This window comes from Micropterus salmoides, unplaced genomic scaffold, assembly GCF_014851395.1.
Source record: "Micropterus salmoides isolate LMB-PRFRI ecotype aquatic unplaced genomic scaffold, ASM1485139v1 Ms_hic_scaffold_21, whole genome shotgun sequence".
Lineage (NCBI taxonomy): Eukaryota > Metazoa > Chordata > Actinopteri > Centrarchiformes > Centrarchidae > Micropterus > Micropterus salmoides.
In genome coordinates, this window is record NW_024041262.1 from 24,511,632 (window position 1) to 24,532,657 (window position 21,026).

At 41.6% G+C, this 21,026-nt stretch overlaps 1 protein-coding gene across 12 annotated transcripts in view; it reads right to left on the reverse strand.

Annotated features, from left to right (window-relative positions):
* Positions 1 to 21,026, reverse strand: part of LOC119916452 (zinc finger protein 569-like) — a 63,778-nt gene that overhangs the window by 34,546 nt on the left and 8,206 nt on the right. The window contains exons 1-9 of one of the 12 annotated variants that reach the window (XM_038736468.1): positions 14,536 to 14,889; positions 13,874 to 13,975; positions 13,005 to 13,350; positions 12,607 to 12,889; positions 12,288 to 12,461; positions 10,067 to 10,158; positions 7,928 to 8,032; positions 7,638 to 7,834; positions 206 to 370 (exon numbers count right to left, since the gene is read on the reverse strand). The exons of 1 other annotated variant lie outside the window; for it this stretch is intronic. In XM_038736468.1, the coding sequence (XP_038592396.1) occupies positions 206 to 370; positions 7,638 to 7,834; positions 7,928 to 8,032; positions 10,067 to 10,158; positions 12,288 to 12,461; positions 12,607 to 12,889; positions 13,005 to 13,350; positions 13,874 to 13,975; positions 14,536 to 14,729 (1,658 nt within the window). In that variant the 5' untranslated portion in view covers positions 14,730 to 14,889. Of the gene's footprint in view, positions 1 to 205; positions 371 to 7,637; positions 7,835 to 7,927; positions 8,033 to 10,066; positions 10,159 to 12,287; positions 12,522 to 12,606; positions 12,890 to 13,004; positions 13,351 to 13,445; positions 13,547 to 13,634; positions 13,699 to 13,873; positions 13,976 to 14,535; positions 14,890 to 18,638; positions 20,314 to 21,026 lie in introns of those variants that run through there. 10 more of the 12 variants (XM_038736465.1, XM_038736474.1, XM_038736475.1 and 7 more) reach the window with 10 other exon arrangements.

Sequence of the window (21,026 nt, forward strand, 5' to 3'; positions counted from 1 at the left end):
TTTTTCAAATTTCAGGGCATACAACTTGTAACTTCTGCAGTTTTTCCTGTGCAGCCTTCTGAAACTGTAATTACACAAATTTTCAACCATTTAATATTAGTAAGTCATTATAACAACTGATAACCTTGAGTGCACAAAAAAATAAATAATCACTTTCATACAAAATATTGAATGTAAATGGGAATATTTCAAGTTAAAAACGTACATCTCTTTGCCTTCTGCTGTTTTTAATGTTGGTCGGTTCCGGTGGAAGTTATAGTCCAGAGCAGCAAGCAGAACTCTTGCCTCATGAACTGGGGGACTGAAGGTGAAGCGCTTGCTGACATACATCAATATATGGTTGTGGAAAGCCTCTAGGCCTGCAGTTGATCTGATTGAACAACAAAAAAATATATAATAATTACTCATGCCACTTTTTAGGTACCACTGTTCTATTCCTTTTTAACACAAACAGCTGATCAGCCAATCACATGGCAACAACTCAATGTATTTCTAGATGTGATCAAGACAACTTGCTGAAGTTCAAACTGAGCATCAGAATGGGGAAGAAAGGGGATTTAATTGACTTTGAACGTGGTATGGTTGTTGGTGCCAGACGGGATGGTATGAGTATTTCAGAAACTGCTGATCTACTGGGATTTTCACGCACAACCATCTCTAGGGTTTACAGAAAAGTGTCGGAAAAAGAGAAAATATCCAGTGAGCGGCAGTGATGTGGACGAAAATGCCTTGTTGATGTCAGAGGTCAGAGGAGAATGGGCAGACTGTTTCAAGACGACAGAAAGGCAACAGCAACTCAAATAAGCACTTGTTACAACCAAGGAATGCAGAATACCACCTCTGAACGCGCAACACGTCGAACCTTGAAGCAGATAGGCTGCAGCAGCAGAAGACCACACCGGGTGACAATCCAGTCAGCTAAGAACAGGAAACTGAGGCTACAATTCACACAGACTCACCAAAATTGGACAATAGAAGATTGGAAAAAGTGGCCTGGTCTGATGAGTCTCGATTTCAGCTGCAACATTAAGATGGTAGGGTCATAATTTGGCAACATTTTATTTGCTTTTACTTCATTTTATTTATATATATTTGTTGCCAAAGATTTTATCTCAATTGTTCTGAATGTTCTACCTCAGATTGGAGAAGTGATCAACTGTTTGGCCTCAAGTGTTGACCATAAAGAAGAGTTTGAACACAATTAACAATCAGGTTTCTTTAACTTTCACTCAGGAGCAAAAATCATCCTTTAAAAGACGAAAGTAGTAACGATTTCATATTTATCATGATAATTATCGATATCGAAATATATGAAACTTCTTCTCGTGATAACATTTTTGGCCATATCGCCCAGCCCTACATGGATGTGCAGCCAACAAGCTAGCTTATGCTCCAGTGGTCCTCTTCAATGTGTACCGCACAGTCCAGGGAGGCCAAACTCTTCTCGTGTGAACTTGATGTTACTGTCCACGGAGTTGATGTGTTCTGTGAAGGCTTGCACTTCCTGGGTTGTCATCCACATATCAGTACCAGTGGCTCAGTGCCGTTCCTCTGAATGAGTTGAGGGCTTTGCTCTAAGCCACAACAGGGGATACCGGAATGCATCTGTCTGTAGCATCATCCGTTGTACTGGAAATAGGTGGTGTGTAGACAGAGGTAGAGTAATTTAAAGATCTGGTCAGGGCTGAGGTTAGTTCTATTGTCCAGGGTGCTGTCTTGTAGTAGCCGTTTCCTTACAGTTTCTGCCTCCATGGTGAGGATGCAGGTGAACAAAGAAGTCACATCATAGGATACCATGGTTTCACCTGGGTCCAGTTTCAGTCCTCGAACTTTGTTTACAAAGTCAATGGAGTTTTGGATGTGGTGAGGTGTGTTACCCACCAAAGGGGCTAAAATGGTAGATGTGTGTTTGGCAATGTTGTAGGTGTCTGAGTTAATGCTGCTAATAATAGGCCCAAGTGGGGCTCCTTCTTTGTGTATCTTGGGTAGTCCATATATGCAAGGAATGGCTTCTCCAGCATACAAACAGTGATACGGTCACGGGTGATGGTGTTTTCTTTTTGTAGCTGTTGTAGACATTCTATAGCCTTTTTCTTGTATCCACTGGTTGGGTCTCACCTCAGTGTCTCATATGCGTTTCTGTCCATTAGTAGTGTGTTGACCTTGTCCTGGTAGTCCGCTGTGTTGAGGACTACTGTAAGTTAACACCCCTCCCAGATTGAGGAGCCAGGCAGTGGAGTTTTGGATATATTGAAGTTTATTTAGGGCTTTGGCAGGTGAACCATAAAGTCAATAGAGTCAATTCTGGATTTAATGAAGGCGTGGATCAGGGTTTCGGCAGCAGAGAAGGTCAGTGATGGATGGAAACGGGTAATGTTTTTGAGGTGAAAGAAGGCAGTCCTGGTGACATGGTTGATGTGGTGTTCAAAAGTGAGGTTGCTGTCAAAGATGACTCCAAGGTTGCGGATGTGTGGGGATGGAGACAGGGTGGAGTAGTTGATGGAAAGGCTAAAGTTGTTGGTGTTTTTTTTGTGAGTGATTTGGGGCCGATGATGATCATGTCAGATTTATTGTAATTGAGTTGTAAGAAGTTGGTTTGCATCCAGGTTTGTGTGTCGGTGAGGCAGTTGGTCAGAGTAGCAGATGTAACTGTGATGATGGATTTGGTGGAGATGTTTATTTGGATGTCATCGGCGTAGCAGTGGAAGTGGATACCATATGGTATTTCTGAGTGGCAGGATGTAATAAACAGGAGTGAAACAAGCACCGAACCTTGGGGGACACCTTGTGACAGAGCAGTGGAGGAGGTGCAGTTATTGATGTTGATGAACTGTTGTCTGTTGGTGAGGTAAAAGCGGAGCCAGAAGAGTGCGGTGCCCGTAATATTGGAGTAAGTTTCCAATCGGGAGTGGAGTGGTTGATGGTGTCGAAGGCTGCAGTGAGGTCGAGCATGATTAGGATGGTGAGGTGACCGAAGTCAGGGGAATAGTAGGAGGACATTGATTACTTTGAGGAACTGATTGTTAGTGGTGAGGTGGGTGTGAATTTGAGTAGCGATAACACGTTCCAGGATAGGAAGAGGAGATAGGTCAGGACATGATGATGGGGTTGAGACCAGGTTTTTCGAGGATGGTGGTGACAGCTGCAACTTTGAGTGTTGTGGGGACTGATCCAGATGTCAGGGAGGAATTAATGATTTTGATGATGAGTGGGGTGAAGGAAAGCAGTTCTTGATTAGGGATGATGGGATGACGTCTAAGCTGCAGTTGGAGTTAATTCATTTTTGTGGCGAATTGTGGCAGTTTTAGAGGTAACAGAGATGAGAAACAAGACAGTGACTGAGAGTGTGAATAGGTGGGGGTGGGTGGGGGGACAGGGAAAGTGGTGAAGTTGAGAGCGTTTTTGTATTGGTGAAGGTAGTCTGTGTATGCGTGAAGGTTAACTGTTTAGCCAGTTTTTTTGTAGTCTTTCCAGTTGACACTTACGGGATTTAATTTTGTGAAGTTCAGTAGTGTACCAGTGGCAGTTCTAGTGAACGGTCCTCTCATTTCTCCCTAGTTCACTTCTAAATATTCACAAACAGCAGCTAATGCTGCCCGTTACTAAATTAGATTAGCCACAAAGCGAATGCCATGTTTATCAGTGGCAGAGCGCTTATGTAATGTAATGAGAGGTTAACTATAGTGTTATATATATACATATTATAAATATATCTGTGACCTGCTTGTCTCTAGTTACAGTCGATGTGTCAGAAATGATAAAACTGACTTCTCTCACCCGTGTGAAACTCAATAGTGGCCAGATAGCCTCAAGGAATTGATGAACAGTTACTAGCTGTCTGTAAAGACAAGATACCGTATTAATGCCTACAAGACCGTCAGCCAAACCTGCAAAATCGACTACTAGACTTCCAGACGATATGGCTAGCTCCGGAAAAATTCTTGACGGCATCCATACATTGAAAGAAGACTTCTTATCAAGATTTGATGGGCTTTTTGACCAGAGTGTGCAGGGTGAGTTGCACTGGCTGGCCAAATGACCGAAGCGGAGGACAGAATTTGCACCGATGAGGACAACATGGCCTCACTGATAACACAGACCACTACAATGAAGGCGGCTATGGAAGAACTAGTGTTAAAGTGGATGACTTGCAAAATCGAGCCCGCCGCTCAAACCTCAGCTTGGTGGGTCTGCCGAAGTCAACAGAAGGAGGTGACGTTTGCTTTTTTGGAGAAGTGGATTCCTGACATGCATGGTGAATACAACTTTCCGGGACCAGCACAAATTGAAAGAGCACATCAACTCGGCAGAATGGGATGGACATGGACAACAAGGATGGGAATCAACGGACTGTGGTGCAACCCAGAGTGGTGCTGATGAAATTCCTAAACTACGCAGACAAGGTATGAATTATGAAAGCTACCAGGACCAAAGAAAGCTGCTTGTCGATGATTAGAAGGTTATGTTCTCCCCCGACATTTCTGCGGATCTGCTTAAACGGAGAAAAGCTTTTGACTCACCAAAGAAAGAACTGGCTTCCCTCTCCATCCCTGACCTACGTTACGGAATAGTCCACCTAGCTAAACTACTGGTGACAGTCGGGGGAAGACGGCATATCTTTGTCACGGCAATAGAAGTGAATAGAAGTTTGTGCACGGGCTGAAATCTGATGCTTGGATCGCAGAGGCAAGTGCGCAGCACTGGTCACTGACTAGCGAATGGTGTAATCTAATTGTAGATTAAAATTGTAGCACCTGTTATGGCCGATCAACTAAGAATTATTGCGTAGATGACAACAGGAGCAAACACAATGGAGGTGGCAGTATTTAAACGAGGGTTTTGTGTTTTAATGGTGTCTGCCATGGAGAGTCGGGAGGGAAAGCAGCCACTGCGTAAAAACCTTGTTTTGTTTCATTCAGTGCGTCCCAAGAATAGGGAAACCGTACGTAGTTGCCCATCCTGCCCAAGATTGCACTTGGGATTGCACACCTGAAAACCTGCTTTGGGAAATCCCAGCAGAAACAGCTACAGTATGCTGGAATGACCCAGATGCAAATAATTGCCAGCAGATCATGCTTCATCCAGCCAGAGGGAACGATCACCGACCATCCGGGCTGTGCCCGGTCGCTCCGCGATCTCCTGTGCCTGGCCCTGTACGCCCCAACCCAGAATTTATGGAGTTTATTTGAAAACAAATCAATGATTATTTTTTAATAAATACAACTCAAACTTCGGCTTCTATACGATGGGAAGTATTTAAAGCATTTCTGAGAGGCCAGATGATTTTGAAGTTTCACGAGCTCTAAACACAAATTTTGGAGGTTGGAGATGGAACAACTAGAGAAAACAATAAAAGGAACAGAAGTTGAATATTTCACACACCCTTCTCAGTGGTAATTTAAAAAGCGTAATGAACTTAGAGCTAAATATAATGTTTTATCTGTAAGTACAACAGCCAAAAGCTTGCTGAAACTGAAGCAGTCTTGTTATGAGCAAGGGGGAAAGGCTAGTAAGCTATTAGCCTGGCGTATTGAGCAGTCTGACCCAGGCTATAGTTTTAACAAATGGACTGCTCTCAGAACCTTTTAAACTGCGCAGGGGTACTAGACAGGGCGGCCCCCTGTCTCCATTGTTGTTTACACTGGTGATTGAGCCATTTGCCATGGCTGTTTGTAATAATTCCATCTTTAAAGGCATAAGGATAGAGAATAAGGAACACCGTACAGCCTTGTTTGCCGATGATGTAATTCTGTTTTGCTGAAACAGTCTTCACAAGCTTTACTTGACTTAATAGACAACTTTGGCTCCTTTGCAGGATACAGAATTAATTACACCAAATCTGAAATATTATTTATGGATGAAAAGGAGAGACTGAACCCTCCAATTCATACTCCCTTTATGGTCTCACGTGATGGTTTCACCTACTTAGGTGTTAAGATCCCCCTTACTACCGATGGAATAAAAACTTATAACTACAAACCACTGGCAGACAATGTTCCACAGCTTGTTAATAGGTGCAATAATTTACCCTTTGATGATTGGACAAATAATTATTTGGAAATTGTACTTAAATTTCTCTATCTCTTCCAATCTACCAATCCATCCCACTTGCTCCTCCACTTTCGTACACTTAAAAAGCTTTTTTCAAATTTTACATGGAACAATAAGAATCGAAGACACAGGCTATCCCTATTGTATCTTCCATATGATAGGTGAATTACAACTGTGGTACTATATACTATAAAATATTGCAATATAAATTGATAACTAGACTATACATAACCCCAGCTAAGTTGCACCATTTTAATTCTAACATACCCGATACTCGTGTTAAATGTAAGGATCAAAAAGGAACTTTATTTCATTGTGTGGGAATGTGGGAATACGGTCATTCTGGAGGCAAGTGATGGATCTGGCGAGCCAGATCATTGGTGAGGAAGTTCCCCTTAGTCCTAAAATGTGCTTATTAAACTTCTACCCAGAGGGCTTTATAAACTCAAACAAAATCAGGTCTTCATTGAATATGATACGATGTATTGCCTATTTATGGAATTCAGATACACACTGTTACATAACAACAAATGAGCTTGACAAGTTTTGGAAAATATGGAATACTTTCTACAATCTTCTTGAAAGTAACAATATGGATGTAAAGGGGTGGATTGATAACTAGCTGGATTAAAGGTGTAAATGTTTTTTTCCCAGTAAGACCTATACCCTTGTTGATGGTAGGGTGCTGAATGTGGTTATGTGATAAATTATTATTACTACGGTCATAACAAGTGTGAGTGTACACTTCTCATGACTCATGATTCATGACTTTGGATGCCACAGCTTCTGCTTTGATCCTTAGTGCCCGTTTATTGTATGTAATGTGCTGTTGTTTGTTAAAATAACAAAAGTTCAATAAAATACATGTTTAAAAAAAAAGGGACATGTAAATAAACATGTTTGAAATCTCAAAGTACTCGTTGTAGAGTTAGATGTATTCAACAGCAGGTCACTGTATCATAGACGGCATGTTTTAGAAATAGTGAGTAGTTGAGAAATGGTTTCTTATAGCTTTGGTTAGAATTAAAGAGTGCTAGTTAAGGAATAAACTAGATGTGAGTATAATCTATTGAAAGTGGCAGATTATGCTCTCTGACTCTCTGTTTACAGATGTCTGAAAAAGTTGCACCTTCTACCAGCAAATGTTTATTGATGTGCAATTGTTTAGATGTTCTGTTAAGACTGTAGTCTAAGGCTTATTTTGTAACATAATCCATTCAGAAAAAGGTATTATAGCCCACACACATAACAGCTTTCAATATCGGCCTATTCTGTAGAAGACAATATGCCTTCTGGCCTGACCTCAACCCAACTGAGACATGACCTCAAGAGTTATTAAATCCTATGGTTCACACACCTTTTTCTGCACTTTGAATGTTTACACGGTGTGTTCAATAAAAACATATAATTAAATAACTAAAGATCAGATCACATTTTATGATCAATTTATGCAGAAATCCAGGTAATTCCAAAGGGTTCACATACTTATTCCTGCAACTGTACACATATATAAAATACATTATACAAATATATACATACAAATAGTCATTATTTACAGCTGTTTGAAACATGCAGGCACACGGTACCTGAAGCGCAGGTATTTATGCACATCCTTCAGCCAACGTTTATTGAACACGATGTCAACTAAAGCTTTGTGGCACCTGGAGTCTTTCATGACCCACGCCTTTCCACGTGTTTCTTTCAGGTGCCTTCCATGTTGACACCTTCCATTAGTCCAGGTGTGAACGTCACAGACATGGTGAATGATGCCAATCCATAGTGCCTGTGGAAAACAGAAGAGCACTATAAAAGGATCCTTCATATGGAAATAAATTAACTTGCTTAAAAGAAAAAATATTTAAAAAGACGTGCTTACTAAAAACTTCTTGGTTGTGTCAGCTTTCTTACAACACCACCAGAAATGGTTTACGATGTCTTTCAGCCAGATGAGGAGGACGACCTGTCCTTCCATCTTTGCTGCCTTGCGGAGCAAAACATACATAATAAAATAGGACATGGATATTAGGGGTGTAACAATACAATACAATACACCACATCCACAGTTCAGTTCATACTGGTTAGAAGACAATAAAATTGGTCGAAGGTGTAATATTTAGAAATTATAGGCCTAAATATTGCACCAACTTTTAATACACAGTGTTTTCAACAAATTACTTTACTGGGGCAGGCCAGCTAGGTAATATCTACACCTGTCACAGTATATTTGGAAACCCACTTTAGCATTTTGAAGAGAAACACAGAGCGAGATGTTATCTGATATTACATTGACTAGGGGTGTAGAAAATAATTGATTTTTAGATGCGGACTTGAACGATTATGAATCAATTCACAAATGTCAATAATCGATTATCTAGAGGTTAACTGATAACGTAATGTTGACGGAACGAAAAAGGCGGAACTCGGAAATGTGGAATAATAAAAAAAATATATATATATCAAAAGTTCAATAAAATAAAGAGGGGACATGTAAAGAAACATGTTTGAAATCTCGAAGTACTCGTTGTAGAGTTAGATGTATTCAACAGCAGGTCACTCCAGAAGTGCAGCTCCGGACCATCTGTGCGGTGCACACAACGGAGACACGTGGTTTTCCCTGTTCGGCACAGACAGGCAGCTGTTGACTGAGTGACTGCTGCTACTAAACTTTCACATGATCAATAAAGTCAATGCATAACTCACTTTGATGATTTTGACCCGCTCACTGTGCAGCCCGCTCACTGTGCAGCGCGGTAGCGCTCTCGAGTGTCCTCGGCTCATTCTTCAAATGACAGCTACGTGACAGGCGGCAGTAGGCGACGGTGAAAACGAGCGGAGCAGAGGAAAACATGAGCGCTACGTTTCAGTCTGGCTGTAAATGTACAGTGCAGGTCACAGCGGGTCCGTTAATTAAAGTCTGTCTGGTGTTTTCCAACTACTAGAAAGGCAGTTATCGTTAGCAAACATCTCCTCTTAGACTGCGGTCTGGCAGCTGGCTGGAGCGTTATAAAGTGCGTAGTTCAAAACGTACTCTATACTAATAACAGCAGCCTCATAAATGAAAATAGGAGCAGCAAAGGTCAGTAATAACGCTGTAATAATGCTATGCAATGTTAGCTACATTTATATGAAGTAACATTAAATAGCTGCATTTCATTACTACCTACTATTTTTGGATTGTTATAATTACTGTGCTTTAAAAGTACCAAATAGTCAAACAGTGAGGAAAATCCATCTTTCTCCTGTTTGTTTTACAATCACATCGCAGCCTCATAATCGTATTGAGGTAGGTAGAAATTCCCATCCTTGAGGTGATGTATCGAGGAATCGAATCGAATCGTGAGACCAGTGAAGATGCACATCCTTAACGTTGACGGGCACGGTGGAATATTATATTACACATCACTGCAGATATCACTCACTAATATTAAGTTTTGTTTTCGATCCACATGCAGCGCACTCTAAAACTGAACACGGGTGAGTTTATTAAACACGCTGACTTTATGACACATACTGCCGATGGAGAAAGTCAGCTGAGACACATTCAGGGAGAGAGACACAGAAAGATTGTCAGAGGTGCAGGCTCGGTGTGTGTGTGGGGGGGGAGCAGAGGAGAGGAGCAGATTCAAGTAGTAAATAAACACTAAAATAAGGTGGAAAATTACCTACAATAACCTACTTTCATTAGAAATGCGATTTACATCGCTACCGTCTTAATGAGAGCTCAACAGTCCACGGAGCGGGTGTGTTGTGGTTCTGTCTCGGATCCGCGACACGAGGTCTTGGGCTTCTGGGTCGTGATTTCGGTCTCGGTTTCAGAACCATTACAGCCCCATTGGATATTAAACTGTATTCCATGGACGGCTGAGAGTAAGCAGATTTTCATCCCGACCAAAGATAACACCAGATGACTTCAGTGATTAACACACCTTCAGGAGGTAGGAGCTAAATACCCCTAAAGTCACTTCATGATGAATACATACTGTAGAAAATAACATGAGCCACTTATTCAACTTACAGCTGCTATTCTTTTGACCAGCTTCTTGGCACCATGCCACATGTCCTGACTGTGATGAATTCCAAGATCCTTGTATCTGCCTTCATCTGGGTCTGTAAAGTGGAGAAGCATTTATTATTACTACAATATTGTAATAGCCTGAGATTGCTAGTATTTGGTATCACCCTAGAGGGAATGTTTGTTTGTTACCTGGCAGGAAGTTACCTGCCAGAAAAGCTACATGTAGAGGCCCCCTGGTGGCATGTGTGTGTTATGTCTGTGCTGCCTGAAATGTTTGATTTAAAGCCAAAAGAAACCTACTGCTGAAGCCCTGGTCCCTCCTTTGACAAACGCTGATCCACTATGTTATATTGGCGTCGAGGATGGGATCAGGGTCAGTAGCAGGTCTCCTCTATTTGGATGATATTTTGGTAACTGGAGCAACCAAAGAAATGCACCTCAGGAACCTGGATGAGGTGTGAACCAGGTTGGAGGATGCTGGTCTCAGGCTAAAAAGAAGCAAATGCACGAAGTTCAGTACCTGAACTTGGAGTGAGAGTCAAAACGAGGCTTTCCTGAAGTCTAAAGACTTATTACTTATCCTCTTTCCGGTTCCGGCATGGCGCCTGTGTTTGGCTTCGCCGCTGCGGCTGGTTGTTCGTCCCAACTCGTTTTGTTTGTTTCCTGCGCTATATTTTATAAGTTTGTCAACAAATGTTGTGGCTACTGCATAGGTGTATGATCGCCACACAATGCTGTTGATCTGATCCTCCATGGCAGAGTGCGGTGACGGATGTACCTGGAGTGGTACAGGTGAGTTTGCAGCCCCGTTCGTACGTCCGACTCCAACTGCTGTCTGTATGCGGCATGGAGAGGACCTAATGCGACCTACAAATAGACGGCTGAGAAAGCGAGGAAAAAAGGGCGGGGAGGCAGGTTCAGGTACCACTGGTCACGGTGCGTGTTCTGTGCATCCGAGGTCGCTGCCGCGAGCCTCTTTATCTGCTTCAGGTGTTCCTGCACCGCTCAGGATGGGTCTGATAAATGCCCGCTCAATTGCAAATAAGTCTCTTTTGCTCAGTGATTTATTTACTTACGAAAACATGGACTTCCTGTTGCTCACGGAAACGTTTTATCTGCCAGTCAGCGAGCGCTGGCACATACTCTTCTTTTGAACTACAGATGACTAAGCCTCTTTTCTTACTGATTTTTTGGACTTCTTATCATCCATTATTAAGCTGGACAGAGTGATCATCATTGTTGGTGATTTTAATATTTGTGTGGATGATGACGCTTGCAGAAATGCTTCTGAATTTGTAAATATTACTGAATCTTTTAACTTCACTCAGCATGTCTCTGGTCCTACGCACAGCAAGGGACATATGCTCAAACTTGTTCTTTCTCATGGTATAAACATTAATAATGTTAATGATCACAAATGCATCTTATTTGAGATGAGGATCCTCTCCCTGCTAAACGAGCGTCCTGCTCACGTTTCATTAACCAGCTTACAGTTTTTTTCATTTTCAGCCGCATTTGATTCAAGCTCGGTTCTTATTTCGAATGACGTGGACGCTTGTGCACAGGCGTTTAATGATCACTGCAAGCTGCTGTTGGACAAAGTTGCGCCTCTTAACACTAGAGAAATTCCCTCTGATAATACATCCATTACTTACAAGAGCCTTGCATGGTCAAGCTCCCTCTTACATCCAGGATCTATTACACGCACATACTTCTGGTCGCTCTCTGAGTGAGTAAATGGCAGGCACTCTATTGAGAGTAACCATGGCAACAGATTCTGTGCGCTCCATGATAAAAGAAGGAAACCACCCCAAAGAAAACTGGACTCTGACGGTAACTTGTTTCAACAAGCTAGATAAAAGGTAATGCCCTGGCAAACAGCTTAGGTTTAATATTTGATTTGATTACATTAATGTTTAAGTTGAGATTTCCAAGAAACATTTTATTGTTACTGTGTAAAGTGAATACTGCTGGTAAAAAGCACATTATTTGTTTAAAGTGTTTGCAAACCACATGTTATAGGACTTTTGTGTATATAGCAGTACATTATAATTAAAACTGCGCAATACACTACTTTAGAAGTCATTATTCAGTTTTGCGCATAACTATGCGATTAATCGCAATTAAAAATTTAGGCGTTGCCCAGCACTAAATACTATATTATATATAATATCATCTTTTAAGCACAGGTATTTGTAAATTATATCAGATGAGTACTTACTCATAGGGGCGGCGATCTGGGCATTAGCATCTGTGCAGATCTCCTCTTGATTTATCTCTGATGTAAGCTTGTCCACAGTCTCGATAAAACCCTCCTTCTCCATGACGACAGAGTTGCAGGATGTCTGCTGCTTGTTGATGGTAGCAACATGAATGATCTCCTTGGTGTCATTCTCCATGGTGGCGTAGCTGCAGTAATGTGCACGATGGCCTGGAGAGTCATATGTGCCATCCGCTGAAAAAAAGTATATAAAATAAAACACCTAAATTGCCTAATGTCTTCAATACTTGTATAACATGGTAAAGTTTCAGCTACGCACCTAGGACCACAACATCTTTCCCCTGAAGGCCACTGAGGGCCTCAGTCCTCCTCTCTTCCCAGAAGCTCTTCACTGTGTCCACACAGTAAGCGTCCTGAATGGACACGAAGGTGTTCTTCTTCACCATCCCCATGTTCATGAACTTGAACAAGAGGGCGACCTTCGCATAGTCGTTGCCAGACAACAAAATGTTGGTGGACAAGAGAAAATCTCCAGCTTGCGTCCCACACTTCATTACAGGCTGGGAATTCCACCTCCACAAGCTGTGTCCATTGGGACAGATCTGAAAGTCCAAGAAAAGGCAGGATTGCATTTGGCTTGTACAGCACTGGCTTTCACTACAAATGTGTTTTAATGGGAATTTACAGTTATGATACGCTGCGACTGTCAGGACTTACCCATTCGACACTCGTTGCTGTGCCCTTGGAAGTGATGTTGATCTCAAAGGGGGCAACACAGTCACACACCACACCAGTCTTTAAAAGGCCTGTACATTTTTTCACAGGCAGGATCAGAAATGTAGCCAGCTGTCTCAAGCAGTCCTCATATACTATTGAAGCTCTGGCACCAACGATGTCATCTTCACAAAGGACCTGCTGTGGGGATGGGAAAACAGGGTCCTGATCACAGGGAGAAGCCTCATCAGGAGGGTCTTCACGTGCAGGCTGGTCATGCGCTGCCTCGCCCGTTCCAATAACTGGAAGTCGATCGATCGATGGTGCTTTCTTTAATGCTCCACCCATTCTGTTGAGGCACAACATGAAGGCATATGTGTAAAGATTTGAATAAAAGCTGGCATCACAGAACAATAGCAGAGTAAAGACTGACTGATAACACACCGTATACAAGTGGGTGGAAGATCCTCTTCATCAGAGCTGTCATCTTTATCTCCATCATCTTTTTCATGAAAGGATGGGGGCCTTCATCTGTCCAATCAATTCTGTAAAAGGAGGACATATTCAGAAAACAATAACTTCTAGAGAGAGAACACTAAATAGTAATAAATGTCATTATGAAGCACTACTTACACACTGTTCAAGGGGTTATTGAAAACACAGAGCTTCTCATCCATGCTGATGTCATATAAGCTGTAGAAAAAAAGTACAAAGACGTTATGACAGTTGAACTGTTTCCTTTGTTTAAGGTCCATTTCTGTGGCTTCTACAATGACATTCAGACGCTCATCTCTGAAAAGAAGAACCAGAACATGATACATCCCACATATGGAGATACAGCAGCTATACTGTATATCATATTAATGACTTGCCTGTTCATCCTTCCAGAAGCACCGATGCTAGACACTGCTGCAGCTGTGAGTTGAACAGGTGTTTTCTTCATGGGAGTCGATGCTGCAGAACCTCTCTCATAGCTGGAGAAACAGCAGCAACATCAAGAGAATAAGTGCTACATCACACAGCTGCACACCCCTGTAATACATTCGGTTACGTCTTAAGGTGCTGGGAGGGTCGGCTCGCCTGGACAAACTCACCAAAATAAATCAGGAATAGATTTAATTATGCAAGAATTAATTATAAATTATGCAAATCTATATTTCTACAAATTAAGTGTTGTAGTATCACCAGCTTGATTATTTAATTGATTATTTAGTAGCCCCTATGTGTTTTCGGCGTTGCACTTTGTAGACGGTCCCTGCCGGCAGCACGTAGAGACCAATGTTATTTGTCCCGCTCGTAGGACGACTCATTTAGATGAAAATGTACTTGTAGCTTGTTGTCTACTTAACTACGACAGTAAAGAGGCGTCGTTTGTGTTTAAAACACGTTTTGCTTACGTGTTATTGATCCCGGAAGTTCGATTCTGTGAATATATTTCCAACTTTAACTATTACTGAGTTGGTAAGTCTCCCTGTGGCCATGTTCCAGCTGAAGCTACCAAACAACACGTTGCGTTTAGATCGGGCTAAATTACCTGTGCAGCAGAAAACAGGCAACTTCGGCGTCACTCTGAAAACATTTGTCCCTCATCAGAGATTTCCATTTGGGGAAGGCCGCACCGATGTTGATCATTGTTTTCTGCCGTCGTCTGTCCACATTTAGTTTCACTTCTTCCTCTTTTCGCTCCGTCGCTTTTTCTTCTGCTAAATAACACGTACGATCCTCCATTTGTCAAAATGTTGGCTTCTCGGTTAGCCAGCAAACACTTCAAACTCATCTCATCTTCTTTCTTCTCCTCCGTCTGTTTTCTACCATCTGCACATGGATGCAGGGTCTGCAGGAGAGGAAGGTTCCGGTTTCCGCCTGTAGTCCGGGGAGTATTGACCAATCACGTTGCAGCGGGCTTTGGTTGCATGCAGGTAAACAGTCCGTGTGGAGCGCAAAAGAGGCGGAAGGGCTCTTCTTATTTCTCTGTTTTGTTCCGCCTCTCATCTCTCCTCCGTCCTCCTGCCTGAGACCGTATTTCTCAACTTGTCTGTTTGTTTGCGAAATTATTTGAGAGAACATATACATTAACACACAGAACTGTGCAGATCAGGGGTCCATATACAAAGAAAAAAGAAGTGTAGAAGAGCAGAAGAAAGTTAGAGAGTGAAGCAACTTCAAAATACTGTATAATCTGTCCATAAAAAATGTATCAAGCACTTAATTAGTCTTAATTGCCTTCTTATTCTTAATGTCTTTGTTCATGGTGCTATAGTGTGGAATTTCCCCCAAAATAAAACTAACTGTAAAGAAAATTATATCCCTTCACATTACTTAAATATATAAAAATGTATTTTTTCTGTAACTGAAATTATTTTTTTCATTTCCCCAAGATTTTCAACAACAACTCAATATATCAAATGTTATAAATCATGGTTACTTTATTGGCTGACTGCCTTCTGTCCAAAACTAATGATTAACCCTTGATCTCAGAGTTACATTAAAGGTGTTAGCACACAGCTGCCATCTGGCTAATCTGTATGCTCCCATTAAGGCAGCAGCCTGGTTTAACACAAACACAATGGCATTAATGACATGAAAAAGGGAGTTTCATTGGAAGTATCTGCTCAATGTAAGCTGAAATAAATGATCATCATTATTTAGTATTGCAAACTTTATTCTCCACATATACCGACTGGTAAATTGCCTGTAGACAAATTTCACATTTTTGCAAATTGAACAGACATCTAGGTTACAACAGCAATTGATTGGATTTAATTAATTGAGATTTTGCAGATTGAAAAAGTATCTTCCAAAGAATAATTTTGAAAATGATTAAAAATACTTAAAAATACAATCCAGTGTGTCATATGACTAGACCACTTTGTCTGAATATTGATTGGATATTATACAAAAACTTAAATCCATACATTCCCTGATTTGCAGTGGTTTTTTTCTCTTACATCCATCTCAGACCTACAGTATGTTGTCATTGCTGTCAGCACAATAAATATTATCTGCATTGTAAAAACAAAGACATTTTCTGTGTTTTTTTTGTTCAGAGATCTACAGTTGGCTGTGTTGTCACAAATACACTGACTTACAACTGAATTAAAATGTGAGGGTGGTGGTGATTACGGTCCTTTCCTCATATTTAGGCTGACTTAAGTCTTTTACTAACCTGGTGTTCAGCTATGTTGTAGATGTGACCTGATTTTGTTTATTGTTACAAGCAAAAGGTAGGATTCATTTAAAAAACAACATCATACATATAAATATTTACGTGTGTTGGGCACTAACGTGTTACTCAACACACCAAGATTGCAGGTGTGGCATATCAAGATGCTGATCAGATATCTTTCGTCTTGCACAGGTGTGCCTTAGGCTGGCCACAATAAAAGGCCACTCGAAAATGTGCAGTTCCATCACACAGCACAATGCCACTGATGTCGCAGGTTTTGAGGGAGCTTGCAATTGGCATACTGACTGCAGGAATGTCCATCAGAGCTGTTGCCCATGAACTGAGTGTTCATTTCTCAACCATAAGCCGACTCCAAAGGCGTTTCAGAGAATTTGGCAGTACATCCAACCAGCCTCACAACCGCAGACCACACCAGCCCAGGACCTCCACATCCAGCATCTTCACCTCCAAGATCGTCTGAGACCAGCCACCCGGACAGCTGCTGCAACAATTGATTTTGCATAACCAAAGAATTTCTGTACAAACTGCCAGGAACCGTCTCAGGGAAGCTCATCTGCATGCTTGTTGTCGTCAACCAACGAACCAACAACCTTGTGTAAGCAAATGCTCACATTCGATGGCGTTGATGGCAACTTCATGGATGAATCCCGGTGTTCACTGTACAGGGCAGATGACAGATGGCAGACAGCGTGTACGGCGTCATGTGGGTGAGCGGTTTGGGGATGTCAACGTTGTGGATCAAGTGGCCCATGGTGGCGCTGGGGTTATGGTATTGGCAGGTGTGTGTTATGGACAACAAACACAGGTGCATTTTATTGATGGCATTTTGAATGGACAGAGATACCGTGACGAGATCCTGAGGCTCATTGTTGTGCCGTTCATCCACAACCTCACCGCATGATAATGCACGGCCCCATGTTGCAAGGATCTGTACACAATTCCTGGAAGCTGAAAACCTCCCGTACTCACCTGACATGTCACCTATTGAGCATGTTTGGGATGCTCTAGATCGGCGTGCACGAAAGCGCGTGCCAGGTTCTGCCAATACCCAACAACTTCGCACAACCATTGAAGAGGAGTGAACCAACATTCCACAGGCCATAATCAACAACCTGATCAACTCTTTGCGAAGGAGATGTGTTACACTGCATGAGGCAAATGGTGGTCACACCAGATACTGACTGGTTTGAAACTGCACATTTTGGAGTAGCCTTTTATTGTGGCCAGCCTAAGGCCTTTTATTGTGGCCAGCCTAAGGCACACCTGTGCAATCCCCATGCTGTCTGATCAGCATCTTGATATGCCACACCTGTGAGGTGGATGGATTATCTCAGCAAAGGAGAAGTGCTCACTGACACAGATTTTGACAGATTTGTGAACAATTTGAGAGAAATAGTCCTTTTGTTTACATAGAGAAAGTCTTAGATCTTTGAGTTCAGCTCATGATGAATGGGGGCAAAAACAAAAGTGTTGCGCTTATAGTTTTGTTCAGTGTATTAACACATTTATTATCTTTTGCAGTTTACTAAAGATGTCTTGATATAATTCAATGTCACTCCCTATGTGAGATGTGTCAACCTTTTGGTTTTCTTTAAACTTTCACATCCTTTTGTCATCAAGGTACAGGTGTTTTCAAACTAGAGTCACCATTAGTTCACCTGTGACCTGTACTATGAAGTGAGGTAACTGGCTTATCCAGGTAACTCCAGTCGTAACTTGGTGGTGTCAGGTGTAACTTCCCGATTAACCCGTATTACAAAAGGTGGATAGGTTTTACCCGAGATCTGCTGTCGTGGCAATTTACACGGCATCTCTAAACTGCTCTCTCCATGGTTAACTTGAGGTTACACTATTATGTGGGCTACATACTAGGGCTGCAACTAACGATTACTTTCAGTAATTAATCTGTCGATCATTTTCTCAATTAATCGATTTTTTGCTTAAGAAAACGGTCGCAGAATAATTTAATAGTTGCAAACGAATTGATTAATCGTTGCAGCTCTACTACACATCACATTTGTTAAGTGTTAATAAGAACTAATTCTCCACACCACTTGATGTTATGCTTTCAGATTTCATTCTGACCACTGGGGTTGCAACTGAAATTAAGTTGTTCTTAACACAAGAGTTGTATAAATTACATTTACACTGCGAGCCCTGCAGCCTCTCTGATTTATGGAGCATATCTTAATTCATTGAGGGATCAATTTCTGAGATGTAGTCCATCTGTATAATTGAATTATCCTAAATTATTTCACATGTTAAGATTTACTTTTTTATGTGTCCAAAAAATAAGCGCACAGGGTGGGGGATAATAATAAAATTAACTAGATATTAAAGTCACAAAAAAATCCAAATGACTCTCTTCTTCTGAAACAAGCCCAATTTACAAAGTGAAGCAATGTGGTTCCTTGAGAAAAAAAACATTATTTCTGTGTGACAGAAAACATTCAAGTTTATTACTTTTATTACTCCATTTTTTATTACAATGGACATCATAACAGGTCCATAAAATACAAATTTACAACAAGAACACAGTTTAGATGAATACAAATTTTCTCAATGGGCTACCAACATGTCTCAACGGCTTTGTTGGCCACCACAGTGTTAGATTTAGCTGTGAATTTACTTTCTTGTGGAGAAAAATACGGAGCAGCCTTTTATGAGAGGGCGTAGACAACTCCAATAAAACAAGTGACAGGTTTGTGGTAGACAGGTAGTGGAGCTCGAATGGTACATTTTCATCTTTGCAGCTTTTAAATGTTGGCAGACACCACTTGTCCATGTGGATTCAGCCACAACAAGCCATGAGAGTTCATTAGTCTGTTTTATATCTGATGCTGCTGGGGTATGAAGTTTACTTACCACACAGAGCAAAATATTTGTTAAAGACTACACAATGAGGAAAAACAAAAACTGAAACAAAGACTGCTGTGTTTCTTACCAACACAATCTTGCAACTGAACAGTTTCTACGCTGTGTGGACTTTTATATGTCTCTTCAGATCCGACTCCCGGTAAAAGCTTTTACCACAAATACCACAGCTAAATGATTTCTCTCCTGTGTGGACTTTCATGTGGTTCTTAAGACTTGAGCTCTGAGTGTATATTTTACCACAAATACCACAGCTAAATGGTTTTTCTCCTGTGTGGACTCTCGTGTGTAATGTAAGATCTGTCTCCCGGTAAAATCTTTTATCACAAAAACCACAGCCAAATGGTTTTTCTCCTGTGTGGACTTTTATGTGGTACTTAAGACCTGATCTATTGGTATATATTTTACCACAAACATCACAGCTAAATGATTTCTCTCCTGCGTGGACTCTCATGTGTGTTTTCAGCTTTCCCAGTTCTGTAAATCTCTTCCTACAAACCTTACAGCCATATGATTTATTTCCTGTGTGGACTTCCATCTCTGAATCTACATTTTGCTTTACTCTAAAACATTTCTTATTAACCAAACGGCTGGAGGAACTTTTTTCTGAATGACTTAACATGTGAATCAGGAGAGATGCATTGTGGTGATATTGTTTACCACACACTAAGCAGCTAAAGGATCTTTTCCCAGCATTACATCCTGCATCACTTACAGGAGCTTCCTTATATTTCAGAGCATTTACACCTGACTCAGGTGCTCTGGTCTCCTTCCAACCATTGTCACTGTCTTCAGTTTTAGGTCCAGAATCTGACAAAGGTTCTTGCCAGTCATTTTCACTGACTTCAGTGTCTGAAGCTTTTTCATCAGTATCTGGTTGTAAATGACTATCTGGATCAAGGTTCCCAGCAGGTTCTGATCCTCCATCAGTTTCTGTTTTTATCTGCGTAGCTGAGCTGCTGGCTGAAGGCTCTGCCTCTCTGTTGTCCTCAGTTTGTCTTTGATGAAGCTGTGGAGACTGAGGTTTCTCTTCCTCATCTTCACTCTTCACAGTAACAGCAGTGAATGGGAACCTGGTGATATCAGCCTCCTCCAGCCCATTAAGCTGCTCTCCCTCCTGACTGATCCAGAGTTCCTCCTGTTCTTCTTTTATGTGTAGGGGTTCTGGGTCCTCCTGGTCCAGACTGGGGCTCCACTCAGAGGGAACCTCTTCTTTAATCACCAACAGCTGCTGGACATCTGCAGGCAACACTGAAACACACAGCAAAAATTGTTGGCAGCCATTTTCTAGAAAATTGATAGATAATGTATCATAACTCATGATGGAGTTCCCATACTAAATCTTAGGATGCAGGTCAAGAACACGTGTAACCAGATGGTACCATCCAAGGCAAGTAGTGAAGGAGTCTTTAAAAGTGTCATCAAATTTTAATGGCCCTAACACATACAATACCTATCCAAAGTATTCACCCCCTTCAGGTCAGTATTTAGTAAATGCACCTTTGGCTGCAATTACAGCACGGAGTCTGTGAGATCAGGCTGGCACATACGGACACTGCAATTTTTCTCCCTTCATCCTTGCAAAACAGTTCAAGCTCTGTCAGGTTGCTTGGGGATCGGGTGTGAAGTCCAGCCACAAATTCTCGATTGGATTGAGATCTTGGATCTTGGATCGGATCGACTCCAGAACATTCACCTTGTTGTCTTTGAACCATTTCTATATAGCTTTTGCTGCATGCTTGGGGTCGTTGTCTTGCTGGAACAGAAATCTTCTCCTAAATTGTAGTTCTCTTGCAGACTGAGTAAGATTGGCGATATTTTTCTGCATTCATATTCCCCTCTACCTTTACAAGCACCTTCTTCCAGTTGACCTTGGAGTCTAGCACATGCCTTTGGGCAAATTCCAGGCCAGATTTCATATGAGCTTTTTTCAACTGTGGCTTTCTCCACTTCTACAGCTACGG